This window comes from Erpetoichthys calabaricus, chromosome 9, assembly GCF_900747795.2.
Source record: "Erpetoichthys calabaricus chromosome 9, fErpCal1.3, whole genome shotgun sequence".
Classification (NCBI taxonomy): domain Eukaryota; kingdom Metazoa; phylum Chordata; class Cladistia; order Polypteriformes; family Polypteridae; genus Erpetoichthys; species Erpetoichthys calabaricus.
In genome coordinates, this window is record NC_041402.2 from 176,793,451 (window position 1) to 176,811,127 (window position 17,677).

The 17,677-nt window shown below is 44.9% G+C and overlaps 2 protein-coding genes across 5 annotated transcripts in view; one reads left to right on the forward strand and one right to left on the reverse strand.

Moving 5' to 3' along the window:
• Window positions 1–12,971, forward strand: part of grik4 (glutamate receptor, ionotropic, kainate 4) — a 539,446-nt gene extending 526,475 nt beyond the window's left edge. For 3 of the 4 annotated variants that reach the window (XM_051931923.1, XM_051931925.1, XM_051931924.1), the window contains 5 exons: window positions 225–390; window positions 701–926; window positions 1,049–1,177; window positions 5,156–5,298; window positions 12,432–12,971. In XM_051931923.1, coding sequence (XP_051787883.1) covers window positions 225–390; window positions 701–926; window positions 1,049–1,177; window positions 5,156–5,298; window positions 12,432–12,812 — 1,045 coding nt within the window. In that variant the 3' untranslated portion in view covers window positions 12,813–12,971. The remainder of the gene's footprint in view (window positions 1–224; window positions 391–700; window positions 927–1,048; window positions 1,178–5,155; window positions 5,299–12,431) is intronic. The other variant, XM_028808425.2, reaches the window with a different exon arrangement.
• Window positions 1–17,677, reverse strand: part of LOC114656856 (40S ribosomal protein S25) — a 1,002,297-nt gene that overhangs the window by 246,701 nt on the left and 737,919 nt on the right. The gene's annotated exons all lie outside the window — the stretch shown is intronic.

The following is a 17,677-nucleotide window of genomic DNA, read 5'->3' on the forward strand; positions in this document are numbered from 1 at the left end:
AACACTGAGAAGGTGGGTGAGTTATGGGTTTCAGATGTTATAGTAGAGCCATCCAAAGGCACAGATTCTTGACTGGGATCATAGATCAAATGGGGTGTGCTTGAGTAGTGGGGATGCTTTCATAATGAGAATATGAGTAGGCTCACCTGGGAGATGGATGTGCACGGTGGGACAGTCTTTTATATGCACCCTGTTAAAGGCACACAACAAAACTACTTTTCCAGGTGGGCCTTCACCCTGATCATCATATCCTCCTACACAGCAAACCTTGCTGCCTTCCTGACCGTCCAAAGGATGGACGTACCCATCGAGTCTGTAGATGACCTGGCTGATCAGACGGCTATCGAATACGGAACCATGCATGGGGGGTCTACTATGACCTTCTTCCAGGTAACAGCAGCTATTCCCAGAATGCATTGCCACTGGGGCTATTCTGTGAACTTAAGTCTGATGAATGTACTGTATCTTATCATGCAGGGCCATGAAAGTGAATAGCACAAAATTAAACTTTTCATGATAACTGAGGATTTTTTTTTGTCCTAGGTGTGTAAATATTATTTACATGACTTTTTCATTAGTCATAGTTTACAGAGGCTACTTACTGAAAAAGACCTAAATCCAATTGTGCTCCTCAAACTGTAAGAAGTAGCAGAATTAACAGCATCTGAAATCAGACTTACCTGTGACTCTTCTCCCACAGAACTCCCGCTACCAGACCTACCAGAGGATGTGGAATTTCATGCACTCAAAGCAACCCAGCGTATTTGTCAAGAGTACAGAGGAGGGTATTGCACGAGTTCTCAACTCAAACTACGCTTACCTTCTAGAAAGTACCATGAATGAATATTACCGGCAGCGCAATTGCAACCTCACGCAGATTGGAGGCCTGCTGGACACCAAGGGCTATGGCATCGGCATGCCACTGGGTAGGAAAGCAAAAGTGATATTTTAATCTCACTGTCAAAAAGTCTGAATAAAAAACAACGCCTATTAGTTTGCTTTCCAGAACCTGAAATACAGAAATGCTGACCCTCTTTATGTGCCCCAGGATCAGTATATCGAGATGAGTTTGACCTAGCCATCCTGAAGCTGCAGGAAGAGAACCGCTTAGAGATCCTCAAGAGGAAGTGGTGGGAAGGTGGGAAGTGTCCTAAAGAAGAAGACCACCGAGCCAAAGGTACAGACCACGTGATGACCCACCGAAATTCAGCAATTTCTCTGTGAAATGAACAAAATGTGGCAGCCTAGTTACAGTTTCTGATTCAAACTAAAATGGATCCTAGTCCATGTTAATTAAAAACAGTTAATTAACATGCAGGGCATGGCATATTTAATTAGAAAGTGTAGGTGCATGACTATAATTCAATGAAAAGAGACCTAATCTGTATTAGTAAGCATATTTAATAACTTGGGGCTCAATTTACTTAACAATTTAGATTAACTGAACAATTAATTTAAAAATTTGTGAATTTCCCATTGGGATTAATAAAGTATCTATCTATCTATCTATCTATCTATCTATCTATCTATCTATCTATCTATCTATCTATCTATCTATCTATCTATCTATCTATCTATCTATCTATCTATCTATCCAATTAAACAAAAAGGGGACTGCTATATAGTTTAGTGAGTGCCAATCCCAATAAGTGAGAGCTTCAAATAAAACAGACTCTGATTCAGATGAATAATTGCATCAAAATCTCATATTCATGAGCATATTTAGCTGAGTATTTAACAATGAGTGCTTTAATTTAAATGAATGTGCATTTCATGTAAATAAGCCTGATCTAGATTGGTAAACATTAACAAAATGGGGCCCCAGTCCAGTGTGGTAAGTAAAGCGATTGACCATTGTTATGACATTGATTACTGAACTCTTTAAACTAATGGGCCTTCTATTATTTCACCACCCTACTTCACATTTCCATATGTCTGTAACACAAAATAGATCAAAAGCAGATTACGCAGCCTTTGGTATATAATTAGACAAGGGGGGCTCTGCCCCCTGCTCGCTTCGCTCGCCTACCCCCGGTGTTGGGTATCCTGAAATACATTAGTCGAGCTCGTTCGTCTTGGAGCCGTGCCCACTTTGCTTGCGGCATTTCAGACGCGCATTGTAGGCGCCTGCATTCATTGATTTTATCCAGCCGGGTTCATGTTTGTATATCCGTCAGTCGAGCTCGTTCGTTTTGAACCCGTGTCTGCTTTGCTTCCGCAGTTTCAGACGCGCGTTGTAGGCGCCTGCGTTCATTGATCTTATCTAGGTGGGCTCGTGTTTGTATCGTTGAGCTGTATTGTGTTTGAATTCGGTGTAAAGCATTCAGCGGTTTGTACAATGCCAAGCAGCACATTATTCCTAACTTCACTCCGCAGTAGTGCCACTCACAATATGGCGGTGACGCCTGCGCCTTCCGTAGTAGTGCCACTTACAATATGGCAGTGACGCCTGCGCCTTCCGTACTATCATTGTGGACCTGTGGGGCCGCCGTAGCCTCTTCCGTTTGAATCTGGGCTGCAGCGCAGAATCCTCTTTTTTGTATGGCTGTGTCGTTAGTCGTTAGCTATGGGCATATTGTTGCTTCATTTCTCATTCACGTCAGTTGAGCTGTTTCGTTTTTGGGCCATGACTCCTTCGTTCGCAGTGGATACGACTTTGCGTGCGGTTTATGAGACGTGCGCTGTACGTGCCTGCACAGTATGTCTCATGGTCCAATCGCCATGTACCTGCGTCCATGCCATCCGGTTTACCATTCTCGGTTAGTAATATGGATATGGTCGGGACTAGAGCTAGATCTTGTCATGCGCAGCTGTGTATTGGAGGCTGCCTATGAGATATCCTTGTAAAGATGGGAAGGTCCTAAATATCATGGAATGTACAGTATAGTGTTGAGAGCTAGACGGTAAGAAGTGTCAGGAAGGCATACAGTCTAATGCTTGGCCTTCAAGTTTCTGGGGGATTGTGTGGCAGTCACAAAGTTTATTATGGACACACCTGGAGACACCAGAAGGAGGAGTCACAGGGGGGCAGCCATTGCACTTGTACAAGTCAGTGGTTTGATCAAAAAGTATTTTTGCAAGTAAACTTCAAAACTCTATTATGATGAACTTGTAGACGGGAGCAGCATGAGAGAAAGGCCCATGGGATGGGAAGGAGAGATGGCGGAGGGGTTAGACAGATAGATCTTTGTGGAGTGGTGGTCTGACCATCTCATAGTTAGCAAAAGACACTGTGTTGTAATGAGCTAGTCCCAAAAAGGCATTATGATTTCAGATTTTGTGTTATGTGTTATTTTTACTCCTCTGTTAGCTTATTCAGTTGGTTTATTTTTTCTTGATAAATCACACCATTTTCATTTTACCCAGGCCTCTTTCAGATCATTCTGGGTTCATGGTCAGCTTTTGAGCACCTCCTGCAGGTCACAACAGAAAATAACTCCCTTTTACATCTGAAATAGGGGTGTGAAAGTTGAATGATTCAGAAAGGTAAAATACTTGTGCTGGAAAACACAATTGCCGATTTGTAGGGTTCAGTAGGATTTCTGCTTTTCCGTCTCACTGCCTGTGGCATGACCTGCTTCAGGGAGACATTTTTCTGTTTGCTTTGACATGTGCAATTCCACAACCTGTAATTGTTTAGAGACAAAAACAATTTTGTACTTCACAAGTTACTCAACATGGGAAATTTATAACTGATGCCTTCTCCTGAAGAGCGCGCCTTCGATTTTTTTTAAACACCACTAGAGAACAATTACAGAAAGTGCAAACCTTTTATTGTGTACATTGATTGTTTTAGAAATGTCTTCAGGTGCCACTGAGGGAAAAGACTTTCGTGTTCACGTTCAGCAGTTAAGTGCAAACAAGTGCTCAGGAAAAACGTGACAAGCACACCCCTGTGGAAACATGCAGTGAGCCTCAGAAATGTACTGCCTGGCATAAGGGTCCTTGCTCAGGGTTCAAACTGAATCAGATACACTGGGAGTCACTAGGCCTCTACTCACTGGTAGCCAGTGGCTGGACTGGGAAAACACATGCTGAATGAACCCCAGCCCATGTCATCTCACTCGCTATGCTCTGCAAATTCTGCCCTAAAAAGTTACTGTGTGCTGTCCACAGAGGGGTTCTGTACGTTTGGGCTAAAGAAAAAGAAGGCTTTTAACCATGTTACTTTTTAATTTGAAAAATATTCTGCATTTCAAATGCTTTATTAAAAGAAAGAAATCAGAAGATATGAATGATGGGGATTTTATAAAGATGCAGACATGTGAGTGAACACTATGGGTGTGTCCTTTTTGAAATGACCTACACTTCACGACAGGATGTGCTTAAATGCAAGTAAAGTGAATGAACTTTAGGTGTATGACTTGGAAACCCATGTCCTCAAGTCTGACTTTCTCGCACTCTTCTTGTTGTGCCTCCACACCGCTTCACAATCTACTTATAGCCTTATAATACATCTCTCCTTTGTTACCTTTCTTTTCTCTGTTAGGGGTTCCCACACACATTTATTTCTATAACGTAATCTGTCAAAAGAAAACTAGAAAAGTTGAAGGTCCAGCCAGGAAAATCCTATTTAATCAGGATCCTTAAAGAAGAAAAATTGCAAAAATATCACGTGCACAAAGCACACAGCTGGCAGCCACCATTGCACACTGAAGTCTTGCTGTGTTATGAGCCTATCCGTGTTACTAACTGGGTCATCAGACTACTGGCAAGTGGCAGACTGGTTGCCAAGTCAGGTCTGGGGGTTACTGTTTCTGCTCTGAGTCAATAATATAAGAACTGAGATTGAAGTGGACTTAAAACTTACCCTTCCTGTTTAAGACACCATCCCTACCACTGTTTCCTTTTAGTTTAGTCCCTACTCCTTATGCTCTCGAAACCTTCTATTGTTCTTAGTATGTCAAACCTCACACTCCCCTTTTTTTGCCCCATGAACTCAAGGCTGTGTTCATGCTTCTTTCTAATAGCTACACCAGAATCATTCCCTGTTTCTTCATCTTGCACTTATACTAACTTTATCCTCCTGTTCTCCCTTTCCTTCCAACCCACACAGTTTGTCCTTCACTGTCTACTCACACACATTTCATAGAGCTTTCCACATATGGCAGCGGAACTTTGCTTTCCTGATATTTTGTTATCCTCCTCTTCCTAGGTCTGGGGATGGAGAATATTGGAGGCATTTTTGTGGTGCTGGTGTGTGGGCTGCTGGTTGCTATCTTCATGGCAGTCTTGGAGTTCATATGGATGCTGCGGCGTTCTTCAGGAACAGAGGTGAGAGTTGCAGAAGAAATGAAGGTAGAATGAGCCATAGTTCAAGTTCAAGTTCAAAGTTCAAGTCACATGCACAGTAAGGAAACCCGTTTCCCCATACAATGAAATTCTTTCTTTGCTGTCCACACCAAATGCCAAAACCAACGTATAAAGATAAACATCAATAATAAGTAGCAGATAGATAATAAGTAACAGAGGCAGCATAAAGTACAAAAACAGAATAGAAGTATAAAGTGTAATGTGCAGGTAGGTGTGTGATGGACATGTCAAATACAGTTACAGTTGTGTGAGGTAAATAGAATGAGGTGGACAACGATTATAAACTCCAGTCAGTTATTTAGAAGTCTAATAGCCTTGGGGAAGAAAGAGTTCTTTAGCCTGGAAGTCCTGCATTTCATACTTCTATACCTCCTGCCTGAGGGTAGAAGTGTGACCAGTTCGTGTTGTGGGTGTGTGGGGTCCCTGAGGATCTAGGCAGTTCTCCTGCAGACTCTGAGTTGTAGATGCTCTGCAGAAAGGGCAGCGGGATCCTGGTGATCTTCTCAGCAGTCTTTACTACTCTCTGCAGGCGTTTGCAATCCATAGCAATAGTGTTGCCGTACCACACGGTGATGCAGTTGGTCAAGATGCTCTCAACAATGCAGCTGTAAAAGTTGCAGAGGATCTTAGTCAACATACCAAACTTCCTCAGCCTGCTCAGAAAGTACAGCCGCTGCTGGGCCCTCTTGACCAGCTGTGTGGTGTTAAGTGTCCAAGTGAGGTCCTCACTGATGTAGACGCCCAGGTATTTAATGCTGCTCACCCTCTCCACTTCAAGCCCTCGGATGAACAGTGGCCGGTGAGGTCTCCTCTCCTTCCTCATGTCCACCATCATCTCCTTCGTTTTTGTCTGTGTTGAGGGTGAGGTTGTTGTCCTCACACCATGACGCCAGACTGTCCACCTCCCTCCTGTAGGCCGCCTCATCCCCACCAGTGATGCGTCCTATCACTGCGGTGTCGTCTGCAAACTTTAGGATGATGTTATCTTTGTGGGAGGCGACACAGTTGTGGGTGAACAGGGTGTAGAGGATGATGCTGAGGACGCATCCCTGTGGGGTGCCTGTGTTTGTGATAATGGTGGCTGAAATCCTATTACCAATCCTGACAGACTGGGGCCTGCCAGTCAGAAAGTCTAGGAGCCAGTTACACAGGGTGGGGTGCAGGCCAAGTACAGACAGTTTATGGGTGAGTTTATGGGGGATAACCGTGTTAAAGGTGGAGCTGTAGTCAACAAAGAGCATCCTGATGTAGGAGTCTTTGTTCTCCAGATGGGAGAGGGAATAATGTAGTGCGGCCGCAATGGCATCTGAGGTGGACCTGCTGGGCTGGTAGGCATACTGCAGGGGGTCCAGAGTGTCCAGTATGCTGCTCTGAATGTGGGCCAGCACCACTCTCTCAAAACACTTCATGATGATTGGAGTGAGAGCTACCAGCCTGTAATCATTCAGACAGGTGGGTGGGATTTTTTAGCAAGGGGGGCAATGATTGTAGTCTTAAAGCAGGATGAAACGATGCTCTGACTGAGGAAAAGGTTGAAGATGGAGCAGAGAACATCAGCCAGCTCATTGGCACATGCTCTGAGAGCCCGCCCAGGGATGGTGTCTGGTCCAGCTGCCTTACAGGGGTTGAACTTCCTTAGTGCTTTGTGTACCTGACCTGAAGAGATCATTCCAGAGTCAGCAGTATAACAGAAGCCCTCCAGCTTCTCTCTGTACTGCCTCTTGGCTGCTGTGATGGCTTTTCTTAGTCCATACTTCGCAACTTTGTACTCAGTCTCAGTGCCTGAAGAGATGTAAGAGGGCGGAGTGGCGGCTCTGAGGCTAAGGATCTGCGCTGGTATCCCGAAGGTTGCCGGTTCGAATCCCCGTCACTGCCAAAAGAGATCCTACTCTGCTGGGCCCTTGAGCAAGACCCTTAACCTGTAATTGCTCCAGGGGCACTGTACAATGGGCTCTGACCCTGCGCTCTGACCCCAAGGGGTATGCGAAAACTAACAAATTCCTAATACAAGAAATTGTATAAGGCGAAATAAAGAACAAAAAAAAAGAGGGGGCACGCAGCATGTGGCGTACCTGACTGTTTATCCAGGGCTTCTGGTTGGGGGTATGATGTCAATACAGGTGCTAATGTACCCAGTCACATACTCAGCATAGTCCTGTATGCTGATAGAAGAGTCCTCCAAAGTGGCTGCAACCACTGTCTGGGCAAAACAGTCCTGCAGGGCGCTCTCAGTCTCTGGGGTTCAAAGTTTAACTTGCTTAATGATAGGGTTTGTTTGTTTCAGCCTTTGTCTGCAGGCTGGGTACAGGAACAGAGAGATGTGGTCTGAGTGCTGTGTTTTTGGCTGGGTAGTTCGCTCACTTAGTGTAAAGAGCGGCCAAAAACACACCAGTGAATTCCTTCGGAAGATAACAGGGTCAGCATTTCAGCAGTAAAAACTCCCCATCTTGTCAGCAGTGCTTATAAACAGTCCGTATGTCTCCACACCACGAGTTGTTAATAAACACACACAAACCCCCCTCTTTAGCCTTACCGGAGGCTGCGGTACGGTCTCCTTGGTGCATGGAGTGAGTCTGTAGCTGAACGGCACATTCTGGGACCTTGTCTGAAAGCCAGGTCTCGGAGAAAATTAGAGCGCAGCACTCTCTTATTTCCCGCTGCGCTGTAATCCTGGCTCTTAGCTCATCCAGTTTGTTTTCCTGAGACTGCACGTTGGCTAGCAAGAGGCTGGGTAGCGGTGGTCGGCTAGCATGGAGCCCTCCCCTCTTGCCTTATCATCTCTGGAGCACTCTCCTGGGGTCAGCTTGGTCACTTGAGCTCAGTGCTACGGGGTCTTCCTGGGTGTGGTTGTGGTGTTGGTTGCGGGAGCAAACAATGACTTGTAGTTCAGATGATATAAAACCAGTAAATTCCAGGGGACTGTGTGAGTTAGCAATGTCCAGCAATGCCTGTCTGCTGTATGATAGTACTGCAAAGCATTTATGCACTGTAGAGAAGGTGAAAAACAAAAACACACAACAAAACAAAAAACAGCATGGAGTGGAGCGAGCAAACACGTCTGCCACAGAGGTCATAGGATTTCAAGCCAACTTCATGTCTGTCTGAATTTGTATGTGTGTACCTGGTACAAGCCTGATACCCCTGTGACAGTCACAGTCCCTCTTGCATGTCATGAAGGTGACTAAAAGAGACTGACATATCATGATAGTGATAGCGATGGCGGCAGTGATGAGAAGTTTGTGAAAAGTTGCCAGAGGAGCTTTTTAATGCCAGTGACCTTAAATTAAGAATTGAAGGGGTAAAATTAAAAGCAAAAGGCATCAAGGTGATGATTGGAGGTGAAGGAGCAGAAATCATGGAGGAGGTGGGTGTATGGCCATAGAAAATGTGTGGTAAAGGTGTTAGATGAAACTCTGTATAATGCACAGTTAGTCAGAACGGTTTACATAAAAGATATAGTGGTGTGAAGGATGGCCTGCAGGCAGCAAGTGCAGTCTTTATTTGTTGTAGTGTGTGAGAGCTTTGCAGCAGGTCCATGTAGTACGCATATCCTTATCTGCAGTGGATTCAGACAGTATTCAGACCATTTCACTTTCTGCACAATTTATTTTGTTGCAGATTTAATTTACAATGGATATATCTGACATTTTTACCCATCGATCTACACTCAATAACCCATAATGGCAAAGCGAAAACATGTTCTCGGAAAAGGTTTTGCAAATTGATTAAAAATCCAAAACTGATATCTCTCTTTCATAGAAGTATTCAGACCCTTTGCTGTGGCACTATACATTGTGTAACTGTACCTGTGTATATACTGTAAGGTCCATAAATCACACTGTTTGTCAGTACAAAAACAAAGGAAGTCTCTGTAGACATCATGATCAAATTTCAGTGAGGCAAAGTTCAAGGTGAGGCATTAAAACAATTTCGAAAGCTTCTGGTGTTCCCATGAGCACAGTGGCCTCAATAATTGTGAAATAGAGGTCGTTTGTAAACACCAGGGGCCTCATGTATAAACGGTGCGTATGCACAGAAATGTTGCGTAAGAACGTTTCCACGTTCAAATCGCGATGTATAAAACCTACACTTGGCGTAAAGCCACGCACTTTTTCACGGTACCTCATACCCTGTCGTACGCAAGTTCTCCGTTAGGTTTTGCAGACTGGCGGCACCCAGCGTCAAAGCAGTGCTACTGTTCCTGTGTGGTTACCCTTTCTTAGATCCACATCCACGACGGCGGCTCAAGCGCTCCTTGTAGAACTGTTTGTACTTGCAAGTTACCGTGAGGTAATTGTACTTATGATACAGTTGTAATATTGCACAACCTGAGCCACTTTGTAAAGCGCGTATTTACATATGATGACGATATCATTTTTAAGATGAAATGCAGCAAAATATGATGATATACATATTATATTATACAGATAAAACTTTAACTACACGGTGCTGCAGCGCTAGCGAGCTTGAGCTTCATTCACGGTTTGTTCCTGCCTCACGCTGTTTTCATGCTGTGGCTGGCGTGACACTGGAAGGATAGATGGATATAATAATTAAACATTACAAAGATATTTCGATGTTCCTTAAAAGTTTTGAAGAATCAGCGTTCTAAGCTTACAGATGGCTTAATGTCTATTACAGAGCTGATTGTGTGGAATTGGGTATTTGCAGAATGAAAAGTAAGGACAGGAATTGGAGGTTAGTACGTTTGAAAGAGACAGTACTTCTGTAATAAAGCATTTCATTGAAGGTTGCGCATGGCGCAGCAAGCCTCTTGCTGTAAGACATGAACAATCACTGCGCCACCATGTTCCCATGTTTAATAACATGCTTTAACTCATATCATCATGAAAATGATATCACGTATACATCTCAGTATTTTAATTATTCAGAGAGCTGTAATATTATGAATGTAATGGATTCTGTGTCCTGTCGGAGGAAGAGCACGTAGTGATTCAGGCACATAGAGCACATAGAAGATCAAATACAAAACAAAGCATTTAACGTGCTACTTTAGTTACGATGGGATTTGAGAAACTAGTAAGTTAAACGATTTTAAGATGAAGTTTATGATGTTCTACTTTAATGACAAAATAAGCTACGTGATTAAAGTGGAAATTTTGAGATTAAAGTTGACATTTCGTGCTTTTTTCACACTGTGTGCCCTTTTTTTCACTGTACCCTAACAAGCTTTCATATGACACTCAGACAGTCCGCTGCGAGTCGCCTTTTCACGCCGACTTTGATATGTGACAACGTTTTTATTTCGGGCACTGTGCGACTTTGTGAACTTGAGCTTTCGAGTTTCTCCGACACACTATGTCACTCGATCAACTTCCTTTTGTTGCTTATATAACTGTTTAAACCAACAAATAGTACGTTTTTCTTTGCTTCCATTTGGTATTTGCTGAAATTCTTCTATTTTTCCTCGTACTTTTGCCATTGCCTTTTCACAGAACGCTGGGCTTAAGGGCTATTTATATTGATTTGCATATTCAAAGAGGCGTAATTCTGGGAGGAGTTGGGGCGGGACAGCAGGCGCGTGCACGTGCGTTTATTTCCACGCAGAGCGGGATTTATGTAGCGGAAGAACGCAGAAGTTGGCAAACGCACAGATTCCTGCATCTGGATTTTTCTGTGCGTAAGCACATTTCGGCTTCTGTGCTTACATCATGTTATAGTGCGAATTCTACGAACGGCGTTATGCATGAGGCCCCAGGACTCTTCCTAGAGTTGGCCATCCAGTAATCATCTGAGTAACCAGGCAATAAGGGCTTTGGTCAGAGAGAGAGAGATGAGTCAGAACCCAGTGGTCACTCTAACAGAGCTTCAAAAGTCCTCCCCTGAGATGGGACAACCTGTCGGAAGGACAGCCATCTCAGCAGCACTCTATCAATCAGGTGTCTAAATACTTACATTAATGAGAGAGTCAAGTTATTGATTTGTAATAAATTTGTACAGATTTATAAAAACATATTTTGACTTTGACATAAAGTGTATAGGCTGATGGGCAAAGATGGCAAATATATCCCTTTAAAGTTAAATCTACAACACAATAAAGTGTGTAGGAAGTGAAGGGCTCTGAATACTTTCTGAATCCACTGCATCAGCAATAGAGTTGCTATTACGAAAGTAGTTAGGTGACATGTTGAGAGAAGACAGAGAAGCAAGCACAGCAAAGACAATGACAGGGCAAACAAAGTCCAGGAACATTCTGCCTCTATATCATTGAAACGAAAAGATTATGAAAAACTGTGTGAGAAGTGGTATGAGAGTGAGAGGCTCCGATGAAGGTGGAACATGAAGCAAAGCTGGAAAGAACAGAGATGAGAATGAAAGTTGCATGGTTGAGATGTCATGAAATGAGAGGAAGATGAATGCTGAGCTAAAAGACTTGATGTTAATGTGATATATGGAAGGACATACTAAACTGGTGTGGCCATACAGAATGAAAGGCCCGACTGGGGTGATGGAGGTGGGGCGCATGAGGCCAAGAGGGAAGCTGAAGTAGATGTGGTGTCAGATACTACAAGATGAATGATTTTTTTAGTGATTTTTAATCCTTTAATTGCCATTTTTTGTATACCCCAACTTACTCTCCAGGGAGTTTTTGGGGTCAGAGTGCTTGGTCAACTATTTGTACAGCACCCTGGAGCAACTGAAGGTTAATGGCTTTGTTCAAGGGCCCAGCAGAGAAGCACTCCTTCTGTCACTGCCGGGATTCGGACTGGCAACCTTCAAGTTACCAGCCCTGATCATTTAGCCACCACTCCACCTCATGGGGATTTCTAAGAATGTTGAAAGTGGAGGAAAAAGGTTTAGTTGGCAATTGTCTAACCCGAGTATACACAGAAAATGGCTGTTGAACTGGTGATGGTAATGATGATGCACCAGATAAATGCCTGTTAGTGTGCCCAGTCTTCATTTTCCATGGCATATCCATCTCTTCTTTCTCTGTATTCATTACGTTTGTTTTTATGACAGTGTGCAGAAGCCTGAGAGTGTGTGTGTGTAAGTTTCTTTATAACTCATGAGCCCTCAAGGCAGCCTGTGTGAATATGTGTGTCCATGCCCAAGGCAGCCCCTTGGCTCATCTTCTTCTTCTTTTTCTATGGCAGCTATCTGTGTGTGAGGAGATGCTCCGAGAGCTGCGTGGCATTATCCTGTGCCGGGACAGTCTGCAGCTTCATCGCCGGAGAGGTGGGGTCACTTTACGGCCCCGGCCACTTCCCCTGGAAGAACGGAGGGCAAGGGCAGTGGCGGCCAGCCTCAGCAATGGAAAGCTGTGTGGGGGTAGTGCCCCTGAACCTCTTGCACACAGACTGGCACAGGAAGCAGCCCTCGTAGCAAGGGGCTGCACACACATCCGGGTGTGTCCTGAGTGCCGGCGCTTCCAAGGGCTTAGGGCCCGGCCTGCAGGAGCCAGCGGTGCCTCTCCAGTCCACAGTGAGGAGAGCCTGGAGTGGGAAAAGACAACAAACAGCAGTGAGCCGGAGTAAAAAGGGCCAGCAAACACTCGGAGCTGCTGAATCCTGCAGGCAGAGGGGAGAGTGGCACCACCAGTAAGGTGGGCAGGGAGAAGTGTGCCAAGACCTCCTGGACGCTGACCAACAACTCATTTCTAATATATATTATTTTTTTCTCCTTCTGCCCCATTCCCCCCCCCCCCCCCCTTTTCTCACTGTCCAAGCACTAGGCTCAAGAAAGGGGGCTCTGCTGGAAGGACATGGCACTTTCTCAAGATGAAAGGCCGTCACTTTCTGCCTGGTTAAAACAGCCTCCATGTGTCAGTGCTGATAAGGAGTGCCATGGTTTGTGTTCGTTTTCATTCCTTCAGGGTCGATGCATTTAGAGCAGGTTCAAACGCTTGAAACTTTAAAGAAAAAACGAAAAAAAAAAACAAATCCTGGAATAAACAAGAAGTGCCAAAAATTCCGAGACATTCTCACAGCTCTCCAGCATTCAGCCTTGCAAGGAAATAACCAAACAAGAAGAAAAAAATAAAATGAAAAACATTTATAGATGACAAAACAGCCTTCCAACTTGCAGGGTGTGCGCACTTTGTGCCCCACATCTGTCTTTGGGTCAGAGTTCACACCGCCTCCTGGGGAACCCCTCGGTCAGGCTAAGGTAGACATCTCGCTGCTGCCTTCGTCTCTTGTGATTGGCCTCAAACTGTTGGTGCCGGAACAATTGCAGGTGCTGAAATTTCATCTAAGTGTCTCCCATTATATCTCTGTCCTGGGGTGCTGCGTGATTAAACCTTGTCTAACACAACACCTGCTAATGGAGATGGCAGTTAGACCAAAGTGTAGACGGCAGGGGGTGGGAGAGATGTTGAGAGGAGGGGGGCCGCAGCCCGGGCAAAGGAAGGTGTCCTATGTCTCCAGAGAAGTATCAGTGGCAGTGTAGTTGCTTGGCAGGAACCTCTGTGGTTATCAGATGCACAACTGGACTCTTGGTCAGATTCTTCCATACTGCACTCTGGAGTTCACACACCAGAGCACAATCAGACATTGAGAAAATGAGCCACCCATCGGCCCACCCTTGTATTACCCAGATATCTCAGCCCATCCATTGTTTCTGATCTTGCTTTTGGAGTGCCTCAGCCAGTCCCATTAGTACCTGGCACAATGCAGGAACCAACTGTTGCAGTGGGGTGTCAGTAGTTTGCTGGGCAGACTCATACAGACACGCAAACTGCAGGAATTCTGAGACGCACGTTTATTTAGCATGTGCATTCCTGCAGATGTGGGAGGGAACCCCACATGAAGAAAACAAGCACCCAGAAATTGAACACAGGTTTCTGAAACCATTAGGCTGGGCAAAAACCACTGGGCCACCATGTTGACTACCCAACAGTTCATAAATGTCATACAAAGGTCCTCCATGCTCATACAATGAAGGGGCCACACATACCCCTGCCATATGTCTTACGCAGTCCTCCTTATTTCATATCATATTCATAGACAAGGCTACTCATGCCCATCCTAATCTTTCTTCAATTGCCCAACATAGCCATGAGGAAGTATAGCCACATAAGTCAGCACCCTAAAGCCCCACTGTCTAGCGGAGATGACAGAGGAAAAAAAGGGTGATGCTGCTGGTGGTTGGACCGTCCAACTTGGCCACCAGATGACACATTATTGGCCAATCTATTTCCAGATCACTCATGCCCTCCTGTGCTGGTACTTTTAAACACCTCAGTGGAATTCTAAATGGAATTAAGTGAGCCCAGCTAGCGCCAGCCTTGCCTCCAAAGCTGCTGGGTTAGGCTCTGGCTCTCTCCATGACTGTGAAAGTGAGTACAATAAATGGATGGATGGAGTCAAGGTGCCATGTTATTCATTAGTGCCACCCCAACAGGTATTCCCAGATTGATATTAATCCCATGAATGCTAAGTCCATCCAGTAATTTTCTAACCTGCTTATCCAGTTCATGGACACAGGCAGTTAATGCCTGTGCCAGCAGCAAGTGGGCACAATGCAACGTGAAGTGCTACTCCATCGCAGGGCACACACCCTCATTCACTCAAACAGTGGCCCCCTAATAATCTAACACACACATATATTTGGGTTGTGGGAGATAAAACCACATGGACGCAGGGAGGGCAAGCCAACTCCTGTCAAACTGAAACCCACGTTCCTTGTGCTCCATCATCACCCTGTACCAATATTCTGACAGTGCCCTTCTAGGCCCTCAATGGAATCTGAGTTCCATATATCTGCCAGGAGAGGCAGTGGGCCTTAACCAGTTGGCCATGGGGCATTCAGAGAGTGTGCCTGCTTTCTTCGTAATTTTATGCAACCTGTAATGCAAACAGGAAAGTGAAAGAGTGGCATGGAGGTGCTGCATGCTGACATTTTGCCCGCACTTTATCTCGTGTGTAACTGAAAGGGAAAGTCCATTTGCTGGCACCCTTTTTCTGGCACACAGCTGGTATTTCAAGTGCCAGTTCAACTTGAAGAAGGTGTTTAGCAGGAGGACATCTAGGCTGGTGTGCAAAATGGATGGCAAGAAATAAGGCACTAATTCCCCCCACCCCTGCAATGCACTCGCCACCCCAGACCCCAGAAAAGAAGAGGCCTTCACAGTAATGAGTGTGTTTAAAGATGGACACACCTGGATAGAACGGGAAAGACGGGCATGGGAGGATAAACATCCCAGCAACCTTACAGGCTAATGGTCAGCTGAGTGGTGGCACATGTTAAAAAGGGCCACTGCTGTGTAAACTGTGTAAGATGGGCACTGACCTAATGGGCATCACTTTGGGAAATATAGTTGGGGGAGGTAAGGGTGACATGTTACACCAGATACCTTTTATATCACATCTGCCCTCCTTGTACCGCCTTACCAAGGGCCATGGGCAAGGCAACTAAGGCGCTATACTGAAGGCATTCAAAAAAATGACTTTTACTGTACTGTATGTTTGAAACCAAGTCACTTTTTTAGCTCAACAATTAACTGCAGATCATTTTATTAAAAGTCATCTTTTTCAAAACATCTGTGTTATGGTCACATGCTTACTGCCAGCCATTTCAGTGCCACTGGCTTTATTGGTAGAAAAGTAAGAGAGTGTCAGGTGGCACTGTTACACATCTATATTTTAGCAGGCCTTGAACCTTCTGGGGATGAGGGGACGGGGGGGGGGGTCTATGCTGCGGCTGTGCTCAGGGTAACCAGCAGGTGGCAGTGCAGGTCATTGCCAGTCATGGCAAGGGGCAGACTTGAAAAGGACTGGGCACACAATACATAGTTTGGTATTAATGTGAGGCCTGAACATTCAATGTGCTCAACACCTGAATTTGTACTTTTCTTGCAGTTTTTGCCAACACTCATCCCATCTCTTGCTGTGTAGCACGACAGATGTTGTTAAAAGCCCACTTTTATTGGCTACTGTTCTACTCATAAACTGCTTGTGAAGCAACATCCCCTTGAATTCATTGGCCAAAAGGGTGCGGAGTCACATGGAAACTGGCCCAACAATTGATGAAGTATGCAAAAGGAAAAAAAAAATCAATAGAGCCGCAAATGGGGGAGACCTGAACCAGCTTGCACAAAGGGGCACCATGCCAAGTGAGAGAAAAAGGAGAAATGCCTGGGAATTCACACAAGGGAGGATATTGTGGTTAAAAACAGAATGGGAATAAAACATCTGAACCCCCCCAATAAAATGTCATCTTTCAGCCTCACAAGATAACAGATAACACGGCTCCCAGTCAAAGGTACCTGAAGACAACAAACTGCCCACACAAAGTCAGCAATCTCTTTGGGAAGCAGATTATGAGCATCTGGCACCTGAAAGCTTATAGCACCCGTTGGGATGACAGGCAGAACCTGGTGCTTTCTAATTGGCAAAGGCAATGCCCAGGGGTGGCAGAGGTGCTATTTAGTTTTATCTTTCCTTCTCACAGTTACAAAGGACACAGACCTTTACAATGTACATACAGGAAAAGAGCTCCAGGCTACTGTAGGTGTCTGTCACCACTCCAAAAGGCACCTTTGTGGGGCAGAGAGCCTGGCACAGCTGGCCTGTTCCACACTCCACGGGCTTTAAGGCCGAGTGGTCACTCATGAATGAAAAAGACACCAATGTAATTAACGGTGGTCAGCTGCTGATCATAAAAAACACTTTACATAACCCATCAACTTTAGACACATCTACTGGCACACATCCACCCCTGCCCATGTGCACGTCCTGGCAGGAGCATGAGATGAGAGCTTGGCTCACTTTCAGCTTTCACATTTAGGACCAGAATCCATGCAGGAGCACCTCGCTTTGTGGTCCACTGGGCCCATGGATGGCTCATTGTGGACATGAAGGCCATCGGTCAGGTAGGAAGAAAAATGAACAGAGCCACACATGGGAGAGACCTAAAACAGGACCCATCCTGGACTTCAGATCTTGCACGTCACTCGAGTTTAGAAGCCTCTTTCTCGACTTAAAAGGTAATAAAAAATTTTTTAATAGCATCAATGAGAAGCCCAGTCTGCCACCACCCAGCTTGCCTGCAAGGAACAAACATCACACTAAGAAAAGAGGTCCGCCATGTAAGAGGGGCTAAACAGGAAAAGTCAAAAGGTAAGAAGGATATTTGAATAAGAAATGAGCCTCTTGGCCATCTATGGGGTCGTCCTCGGGCTGAGTCTGAGGGGGCCCATTGTGGCTTCATGCCAACCAACATCTTCTCTTAATTGGACTCCTTAACTAAGAAGTTTCTGTGTTCTGGTGCCAATCCTGACAATAGGATTGATACACAGCAAGTTGTTATGTTACAAGGAGATCATTTTGTGTTTTTTAGATTTCCAGTTTGTTTTTTCAGCTGTTCTGATTGTCTAATACAGTAAGTCAGTCATTTTCTG